Here is a 10,818-nt window from a genome sequence, read left to right as displayed (position 1 = left end):
AATTGAGGAAGCCGGTCAGTGACGTTCAGGTCAAACTGTGCAAATCTGACTAAGCTATCTGCCTGTATAAAAGAGCAAAAACTGAACTGCTGAACAATGGAAAGAAAAAAGTTGGTGTCTTGAGCCCTACCTTGAGGTAGGACACACCAAGGGCCAGGAGCCTTTCTTTGAAAAAAATAAATAAATAAAATAGCATTTTGTAGTCTTTTTAGAGGGAATGTAACCATTTTGCTGCTGAATGCAATCGAATGGAATGCCCACATTGTTAAGTGGGTGAATTGAGTATCTTACTCAAATGACAACGCGGTGAGCAGATTGATGGCTGTAAGCTGGCGCTCAGCACTCCTATGGCTCATCTAGTCCTGGTACCATTTAAAGGATTAAATGGAGAGATGACGTGGCCATGTCCTGATGCTATTTTTATGAGAGCCAGTCCCATACTTGTTTACCTCCATAAAAAGGCCAATAGGAATCGAAGTGCACGGCTGGGGAGGGCCGGGGTATGCGTGCCTCATGTCCACAATAAACTTGCAGATAGTCACTCTTCCAGCATAAAAGACAGGTAACTGGAGAAGTGGTAAGGGTTTCTGTCACTGATGAGACAGTGGATCATCTCCTGAAGGAGGCTGGTGAGGCTATCTGCCAGGAGGTTCCACAGTCCATCTGGAGATGGACCAGTGCTGGTAACCCTCCCTCTGCCAGGAGATTGTTCTATGCATGCGGTATTTGACAGGGGAGACGTGGCCTTTGACAGAACCCATGCTGTGCTGTAGCAACAAGGAAGAGTTTTGCGTTCTTTGCATTTAAGCTTCACAGAATTTCCCGTTGTGGGCTGTGGAAAACCAGTAGCAAAATGGTTCACGGCACAGGGAAAATGAGTGGCACTTCATGAAATGAATTAACTGATACCACAATATTAGTTCAAAAAAAGGCGAGGCAAAAAACTGAAACTAAAAAGAACTTTCTTAGGGGAGCAAAGGGGGGCAGGAAGGAGGCGGGGAAGAGTGTTTCATGCTTCTCAATGTGATGTTATCCTGACAATGTATACCCTTAAGGAGCATGCGACTCAATTTCAAAAGTATTACGTACAGAGATTCAAATGACACCTTTGGAAGAGAGGAGTGTGACAGACTTAATTATATTTGAGATCCAAATAGAGGCTGAACTCAATACGATAGCAGCTGGGAGGAGACTAAGCATTCTGCTTACAGAGACCAGTCTTGGTTATTTATTTCTTTGACTGTTTTCAGATGGGATCGACATAATATATTAACAACCAAAGGAATTTACAACTATAAAGTCTCTGACACGGTAACAGGTAAAGAAAAAGTACTGTCACAAATGGATCTTTTTTTTGCGGGGGGGGAGGGGTTGTTGTGGTTGTTAGATTTTTCTCTTTGAGCTTTCGAAATGTGAAATACAGTAAAACCCCTTTATAACACAGCTCGGTATTTTACAGCTTTGGAAGTGCGTTGGGCCGGATTGCGTGGCCATGTCAACAATTGCTCCTTCCGGGTCAAGGGTTGATGTCACCTGGCAGGCCTAGAGGCTGCTGTGGGCCTGGTCCCTTTAGCGCCGGTGTTATAAAGGGGTCCCACTGTGTCAGGGAGTGTGTGTTGGGAAGGAAAGCCGTTTGGGGGTGGAAAATAAACAGTGGTTCAAAACGTGATTGCTAATCAGTACAAAAAGACCTTCAGCGACTGACCTTACTCCCGGAGTCCTTGGCTCCACACTCCCCCTTATCGTACCACCATTTGTTTTTCAGCTTGTCTAAGATGCCTTGTTCACTGAGTTTCAATACTGCAAGGTTTACAGGCGTTCTTCACGTGGGAAATAACATAAATAACATTATATTATGTTATTTTATGTTATTCAAGCTTCAAACTACTTTAAAACTATAGAAAGCGATAAAGCAGGGGGCCCTGGCCACAGAGTAATTTTAGACACTGCAGGCAACCTGAGCATTACCTTATAAAAAGTTAACACTACAGCAACGCTATGTTTACCAGGGCCTGCCCATATCGCTTTGAGTAATCGGCACACACTGTTAAATAATGAGGATACGAAAAAACAAAGGCACTCCTCGGATAGGCTGTGTGTGGTGAGGGGGGGGTCTCCCCTCAGGTGACAATCGTCGGCGGCAGCTTGCGGTAGCTTTGTGACGGAGGTGGGTTAGGTTTGATCTAACCGGGTGTCTTGTTGTACTTCCAGACAGAAAGCGAGTTCTATGGAGGAGTGGGGAAGGGGATGGGGCTGGAAGGGGAAGCGTTTCCATGTGCGGAACCAGACAAAGGGATGACTCTGAATAGAATAGGATATGGATTCTACGTGAGTAACATGCCTTCTGACCAGTTGTCGTTTAGTACACACAGCTGTCGCCCAGATGCACATGATCTCAGAAAGAACCGTACTGTACACGTGTCGTCACTCCACCCTCATGCACGGACCGGTCTTAGGAGTGATAGTATAACGTGGAGCTCTGAGTTTTGGATGGGGGCGCTTTCAATAACAAGAGAACTGGCCCGTGGCTTCTTTTTGTTACTGACTGGCTGTCTCTCTGATATGGCCGAAGGTCTGCAGTCAGCTCAGATGACCGGAGGGTGAAGCAGGTTGTTTAAAAGCGGATTATTAATATGGCCCGGTCTAAAATGGCCAACTGTGGGTAGTATCGTAGAGGAACACTTTAGGTAAGCTGTTCTAGTAAGAGAAGACTGCTTCAACTGAGAGGCTGCTGCATCCCCAGGAGGCCAGCCATGGCTCCCTAGCCCTCCACCTCTTAAAGTGCAAGGCCTGCAGTCAGAGCCACTGAGCAAACGCAGGAAAACCTACTGGTCCCCAGGTTAAGATTTCTTCCCTTCGCAATTTCTTCAGCTGCAAAATAGGAACAATGACCTTTACCTTGTCATCTTTCTAGAGCTAATGAATTTTAAATCAAGCATCTCTCACAACTTCAGATAACAAATGCATTATATAGAGAGGGTGGCATAATTGTGTTACGAGGCAATAAACTACCGTGTGTTCAGATTCACATGAGCAATACTGCCAATACCAGAGCGTGTTATTCTGAATGCCACCAACTTACGAGAAGGAAAGCAGACACGTTTCTGTTACTATGGACATGCCATAGAGTTTCGTAGCTTATTTGGGATAAGTTGGACCCACCAACATATCCACTCACTGGTAAGACTTTCTATAGTCCCAGAGATCTGGCCTCTATCAGACTCTGACAGACCCCAAGCCTGTTTCCTTTCTTTCCCCCTTGGCCGTTGAGAGCAGAGAGACCATCTCATCCTGAGACATTCTGAGAAATGTATCATCATTTAAAACAATATGCAATTGCAGAGTACTTGAGATTTGAAAAACCGTAAACCTTGAGTGTCAGAGAGATGACCCTTTCTCGGTTGGTGCTGGGCCTGGCAGCCAGGACATCTGCATTTTGTATCTCACCGGCAAATTGAGGTCCTTTTTATACTTTAAACAAGTCCCTTCAATCATTGCCCAGAACCTTAGCCTTCTCAAATGCCAACCAGATTTGCTTGGGATGCAAAGCAACAAAAGATACTCAAATAAAACTTTGAGCCTCTTTAAAATATTCTTGGCAGTGAAAGTCAAGTCTTAGACTTTTAATCTTATTTATTTATTATTTATTTATTTGTTTATTTTTAAAAATGTTTAGTTTTTAAGGAATCTCTACACCCAATGTGGGGCTTGAACTTATATCCCTGAGATCAAGAGTTGCACGGTCTACCAACTAAGCCAGCCAGGTGCTCCAAGTCTAAGACTTAAAAAAAAAAAATTTTTTTTTTAATGTTTATTTATTTTTGAGAGAGACAGAGACAGAATGTGAGTGGGTTAGGGGCAGAGAGAGAGGGAGACACAGAAGCAGAAGCAGCCTCCAGGCTCTGGGCTGTCAGCACAGAGCCCGACGCGGGGCTCGAACTCATGAGCTGTGAGATCATGACCTGAGCCGAAGTCGGACGCTCAACCGACTGAGCCACCCAGGCGCCCCAAGTCTAAGACTTAAAGGACGGACAGGCCATTTGTGGCCCTGAGATCAGTGTTGGAACTGCCTTCTCCCCTGCTTCCTGCTGTCTGGCCCCCTTTGGTTTCTCCTTTCCCCTTAGAGGTTTTGTGTTATCACCACCTCTCCCCCAGTGCTCACTGGCACACAGGCTCAGATGGCAGGGGGATGCTTCCCAATAGCACCTGGGTGCCCGATTCCATCAGGACCACAGGAAAAATCACAAAGCATGTTCTTTCCCCTTTCTGTGCTTCTCCTTGTCTTCCTGCAAAGGGCGCAGTGTCCTCATCCTGCTCTCTAAGTCCTTACCAGTCCCTGTCCTCCCTCAAAGTACTATGTTCTTCAAATGACTTCACCCCATTTCTTCAGTACAGTGGCTCTCACTAGATCTCAGGAACAGAGCAGACTGGTCTAAGGCACTCACACTATGGTCCAAATAGCGATCTCTCTCTAGAGATCCTGGGTTTTAAAGAAGCTTGTCAACCATCAGGGGAACGAGGTTGATAATAGTGTTTGTTACATGTTAGCTCAGAGTAATAGTTCTCAACGCGTGGTCCAAAAACCCCTGGAGAAATCCCTGAAACCTTTTCATCAGAGGGTCTGCCTGGTCAAAACTGTTTTTATAATAACACTAAGACATCCCTCACCCTTCTCGCTCTTATTGTCTCATGAGGTACAGTGGAGTTTCCTGGAGGCTTCATGACATGTGATATTGCAATGAAAAAGCAATTGAATGAATTGCTTGAATTGAATTGAAGAGAATCCGATTCTCTTATAGGAAGCCAGATATTAAAGAGATTTGGAAATCATGGGACTCCTTACTAATTTTGTTTTGGAAAAGTATAGTTTTCATAAAAAGCATGTTATTTATGTTAACATATATTGGGTTTTTTATTTTTAAAATAAATTAATGAGTACATTCTTTTAAAATTCCATTTTAATTTCAGATACGGTAAATATTAGTAGGACACACATCAACAAAATCTTTTTGGAGTTCCCTATACTTTTTAAGTGTGTAAAGGGGTCCTGGAACAAAAGAAAGTTTGAGGAGCACTGGTTTTGGAGGATGGAAGGCTTTTCCCGTGCCGGGGCCTGTTCTGGGTTGCCACCGTCCGCTCTTACCAAAACCCAGGCTCAGTAGGCCAGCAATTTGGGGTCCTACTTCTGACAAATGGCCTGTCCCTGGTGTGGGCCATCCGGTGGCTTCCACAGAATGGCAGCTAACTGCTCTCCGTCGCTACGGCCTCCGCGGTCACAGTGGAGGTGAAGTTAGTGCAATGGTTCTCAATCAGAGGTCATTTTGTCCTCCAGGGGGATATTTGGCAAAGTCTAGAGTCATTTTTCATTGTCACAGCTGGGTGAGGGGGCCCTGCGGGCGTCTAGTGGGCAGAGGCCAGGGATGCTGCTCAACGCCCCACTTGGCACAGGACAGCGGCCACAACTAAGCCCCGAGTGTCAACTGTGCCGAGTTTGTCCCAGAGCAGCCAGACCTCATCCAATGCCCAGGGACTTTAGAGAAATCGGACAAATGATATACTTTTAGAAGTTTAGTCTTTGGGGAAAAAGAAAATCGCAGGGCTTATGAAATCTGCAGCAAACCAATGGGCGTGTGGGAACTTCTAAATAAAAATGAAGGAGAAAAACAAACATTCCAAGCAGCAGCGCAGCCAAGGAGCATGAAAACGGTCATCAGAAATCACAGATAATACCACTGAACAAGGTGAGGATAGCTGCCAAGAAAAGAAAATACTTTAAAGGCCCAAATCTCCTAGAACTGTTGGTTGCTGCAGGGGGGAATAAATTTCTGAGATGGCAGAGCAAAACTGCCGTTTTCTCTCTTACTGTACTTTACTGGATGTACTGCCCAGATCAATCCAAATCAAATGAATGTGTTGACACCCTCCCCCAACACACACACACACACACACACACACACACACACACACACACACACAATTTGGTATTTTAAAGAAAGAGGAATTAGGTGGGCATTTGGTCATTTTAAACATCACTTTCCCCATGAAACCATTTCTCCCCACCTCAATATTTTCTTCCCTCCTTCATCTTCTTCCTGGCCTTATAATTTATACCCATGTCTTGTAACTCCCACTAGACCATGTGCTTTCCAAGTGCAGGGACCATGGCTTAGGTATTTGCATCCCTGCTTAGAATCATTCTCTCAACAAATACTTGTTTTGAGTAGATAACTCTCTTTTAGTGCTTTGTTTTCAGCCTGGTGTTTTACAAAATTATCATAATTATTGTTGTTCGAGCTTAACGATTACTCTAAGAAGGTAGATTTATGGTCTCTACTTTGTAAGTGAAGAAATTGAAGCACAGATAGGTTAAGCAATCTGCTTAAACTTGCACAGCAAATTATGGGGCAGGCCAGAGGGCAAATTACTAGATATTCAACTCTGCACTGTGCATTCTCCAATGGAACACACAAAAGGGTAGCAGTGCTCCTTAGATTTGTTCTTTGCGCTTGGATGTTCATAATGAAGTTTGTCTTTGGGGACCACCGTACTCCAAGTAGCTCTCAACCTAGCAAGGGCATATCTTGCAGCGGGCCGTTCAGCGTGCTGCGGCTATATGTCTCCAGGGGAATGTTTCACAGCAATTACTGCAGGCCCTTAACTAGTACCTAAGAGAATTATAAGTCAGAAATATTTATTGTACTCACCTCAATAGAGAACAGAAAGAATTTAAAAAGTAGGTCAGATTCCTATCATGGAAATTACTCAGGAATTCTCCCCTCTGAAGGGCTGGCTACGAACCTTCTGCTGAGTACAGCACTCCCAAGACAAAGGCAAGGGTCAGGAGGCTCAGGGAGCGAACAGGAGAGCTTGGTGATGTAATTTCAGGGGGTCTGGGAATATCCCGCTGTCCCAAACTATTTTCCTCACGGGTACCTGAAATTCCACCATGAGAATCACACCCCTCTACGTGTGGACATCATTCCTCGTTAAAATGCAAAGCTTCTTGGGAAATGGGAAATGAACCAGAGTAACTACTTACAAACTCCAACCCTTTGTTCCATTTTGTTTAAACAATGTTCAGAGAGTGTAAAGCTCCCTCAAGGAGAGAACGGCGTGTGCCACGCCCGAGTCATAGAAATGTATATGGATTGTGGATCGGATGGAGAGGGTAAGAGCAAATCTGAGTTAGAGAGTCATTTAACAGGATGTGAGGGCAGTTCTGAGCTGTGGTCGGACAGTGGATCCTGAGTATGGGGGACAGGCATGGAGTGGCATCTCTCTTTTGCTCTCTTTTAATAGAGGTAGTCCTATAATTCGTAGCACCGTGAAAAGGAGTTCTACTTTTGAAACAACAACAACAACAACAACAACAACCCTAACTGGCTGATACAAATTTTTGCTTATCTCTGCCATCCACACTGGGCAGTACCTCAGCTACAAAGGACTGTGCTCACTAATCCAAAGCATCCAGCCCCAGGTGGCGGTTGTCCAGGTTCCCAGCTCATTCCTGGGCTGTGCCAACCAGTTCAGTGTTCTCTCAGTGATGGCCAGCATTGCATCTGGAGACTATTTTGGGACAAGAAGACCATTTTCTTTTCTGTGAAGGTAGGAACTATTTATTTAAAAAAAGTAACTAAAATTTTTGCTCTATTTCCAAAGAAGTGTCCAATTTATTTATTTTTCAATTTCAAGTTCAGGAAATGCCCCAAATAGGCAGTTTGGAGTCATGAACAAAGAGAGAAATGTGCAGAGTGATGGGAGGGTGTGGAGTCTCGCCAGAGAGGGAAAGAAGAAAAAATGGCCTAGTGAGTTAATGACCAAGCTGATTCCTCCAAATGACGATCCTGAAAGGGTTGGTATAAAAATCTGTACTGTAGATATATGTCTCTGAGCCTGAAAAATATAGGAACCTGGGGTGCAGTACAGTTTGTTTACCCTAGAGACTGTGGGATATATCCTGCTCTCAGTGGCTTCACTTCTCGTCTCTGAGCGGGGACACCTAAAGAGCAAATGTCTGCTTAATTAATGACGCCAGGATATCTTCAATGGCGCCCTTAGGAGGGAGAGGGATAGATATATGGGTAAATATGTAGGTTACAGAGAAAGACAAGGAGCTCACAGAGAAGTAAAAGAAATAGATGAGTAAGGGTGGTGTATTTGCATAATTAAGAACCTGCTCTAACAAACACAGTGTCCGGATGATGAAAATGGAAGCTTATCACAACCTAAGCTGAAAGCCCTCCCCTCGCCTTATGCCTCATCTAAACCTCACTCCAAGTTACGGACACTTGCTTCTTGGTACCTAGTGATTTTTGGGGGGTGACTTTTTAGAGCTGTCTGCAGCCTGGTGGAGGGAGGATATCCATCGTCTCTTTCACTGGCTTTTCTGCTGGAGATCTTTCAGCTTTTCATGGTGACAACTCACCTTTCCCAATCGCTCACTTCCTTCCCTAGAGTTTTCTGGAAAACTCCTAGCATCACTCGGGAAATCACAGGCATGTGCACACAGGCAGCTGTAGACAGCTCTGCCCAGGTAGGTCTTGATTTATTAAGTTGAAGCCACCTGGTGACCAAGCAGGAGAGGATTCCTTGCTAGATGGAAGGATTTGCTCTGAGGTCCTTCATATTGTTTTCTGTTGGTTATCTTGGGATATGTGACCTCTCCGTACGGTAGCTGTTGGAGGTCACTGCAGCTCAAAATATGCCCTAGAGTATACCAGAATCTGGAGTCTTAAAAAAAAAGTCTCTATCTGATTCTTTTCACAGGGCTTTCTGGATGTAGGATTCTAGGAGAATGAGGGTTTATTTCAATTCTTCTACCCTTGGATCAGCGTGAGCTTTCTCCACAACCTGGGAGCACGTACCTATGACTGCTGGCATTACTGGGCTCTGGCCACCCAAGCAACCCTCAGTCCCAGGGGCAGCCCTGATGATTGGCAGTCATGCAGAGCTTAGTTGCTAGAAGCTCCCTCTGAGTGAGAATTTATATCTGTGTAGTTCACAAATGTAGCTCAAACCGATTTAACTCCTTGCTAATGAGATCATAATTTAATATAAGTGCAAAGAGCAAATTCAATAATGCATGCATATAACATCGGGAGTTGAAAGCTGTGAGTCATTTTACTAAGGGCCTAACAATGCTAGTGACTGAAACCTATTGATGAGCATCTGGGCTACAGAAGTTACTTGTGGATATGTGAGTGAAGCCAGTGCATTTCCAGATGATAATCTCTCAAATTCAACGGGATAGACCCCTTGATTCTACAAGTTGCGAATTTCACTGATGATTTCTGCCAAACCCGGCCTTTGTCCAACCTCTCCATGTGGAACAGGAATCCAAAACCATGGTTGCTCGTGGACTATCTCACACACCCCAATTTGTCTGGGAAGACTCACTCAATTCATCCCTGAAGGAGAGAAGGGGCTCAGGGAAGTTGTTAAGCATCTGGAGACAACAGTTTTGGTTAAAACGTGGCCACAGATATTTCCCCAAGTCATAACGGACATGATGCACTGGAAAACTCTGTTTTGAGATCCATTAAAAACTCAAACTATCAAATTTGGTTGGGTTTTATTATGTATAAATGTGTTTCCTTTGGTCCATCCCAGTGGCACCGAGAAAGAAAAGCATAGACTGAGAAGACAGAAACTGATCTCACATTAGATCGGAAACCCACATGACATGTGTTTCTGAAGATGTCGAGGTCATGCCCCCAACTCTAGGCAAAACGTTCACTGAGAGTTGAATATGATGGGTGCCAGCATCTTCTTTCTTCCCCAGCCCCCGGCCCCCCATAGGCCTCTCTTGACCGTGAGCCATAGAAAGATAACCAGTCTTAGCTTACACTCCATTAGATCACAACAAATGGGGTCTGGATATCAGATCTGAAACCTGACTACTTGCTGCCATGCCAGGGCACATACCACCCTCTCCTAGCACGCATTCCAGCATCCACTTATCTGCACTTTCCAGCAGTGATGTTACTAGACAGGACGCACCAGCAGAGTCCGTCTTTTCCCTCTCATTCTCTCCCTCTCTTTCTTTTAAATGTAAAGTATGCTATTGCCTTAGTTTTATATTTTGAGAAATATTTGCTTCAAGGCCAGATGAAATGAAGCTTTAAGGTGAATTTAGCACTTGGAACACACTTTTGCCACCTGTGACCAATGGGGATTTGCCTCATGTGCCAAGGGCCAAATGCTATACCGCTCTCTAGAAAGTCAAAAGAGAATGGATTTCAATTGTTCTCCATAAATTTTACCCCCCACCCCCATTCCACCAATTTCCCACCCACAGTGCATGTATTTCAATCATTTCAAATCTTTCATGTTTCTTTTCCATGGCTGTCTTGCCTTTCGGAGAGTGTGGTTCTATAACCTTCTCTCCAAATGAAAGGAAACCAAACAATTTGGTCTTAGTGGGGCAGAAAGGGTATAGACACACACCGTTTCACTCTGCCACGGCAGCGGTGTCTTTCCTCTTGGCAATTGTACAATAGCATTCTTACCTTCAGGCCTTTCACTCCTGCTGCTCTTTTTGTAGCTCTGGTGTTGAACATTTGGTCATTATTTGTCAATAAGAAACACATTCAAGTTATCAGGATAACACCAAAGGCAACTAATCATGTCTTAATCATAGAAATCATGTTAAGGCCACGCAGTCAATTTAAAAAAAAAATCATGAGAATGGATTAATTAATTTTTTTTCTGGATTACATTTTTTTTTTCCGGTGGTAGAATTTATTCTTTAACACCATCTGGCAAAATCAATGGTTTTGGCAGTCACTGGACTGGTTCAGTTCTTAAGGCAAAAAGGTC

General features: G+C 44.3%; 1 protein-coding gene across 7 annotated transcripts in view; it reads right to left on the bottom strand.

Moving 5' to 3' along the window:
* The window catches only part of GRIA3 (glutamate ionotropic receptor AMPA type subunit 3), a 267,365-nt gene that overhangs the window by 8,593 nt on the left and 247,954 nt on the right, over positions 1–10,818 (bottom strand). For 5 of the 7 annotated variants that reach the window (XR_005788042.1, XM_040467969.1, XM_040467966.1 and 2 more), the window contains one exon: positions 1,706–1,820. The exons of 1 other annotated variant lie outside the window; for it this stretch is intronic. Coding sequence is in view for 5 of the 6 variants with exons in the window: in XM_040467969.1 (XP_040323903.1) it covers positions 1,706–1,820 (115 nt within the window). In the remaining variant the exon portion in view is untranslated. Of the gene's footprint in view, positions 1–6; positions 1,821–10,818 lie in introns of those variants that run through there. One more of the 7 variants, XM_040467971.1, reaches the window with a different exon arrangement.

Source organism: Herpailurus yagouaroundi, unplaced genomic scaffold (genome assembly GCF_014898765.1).
Source record: "Herpailurus yagouaroundi ecotype Mexico unplaced genomic scaffold, PumYag 67641, whole genome shotgun sequence".
Lineage (NCBI taxonomy): Eukaryota > Metazoa > Chordata > Mammalia > Carnivora > Felidae > Herpailurus > Herpailurus yagouaroundi.
Note: the sequence above shows the minus strand (reverse complement) of the source record. Positions and strands in the feature narration are given on the sequence as shown.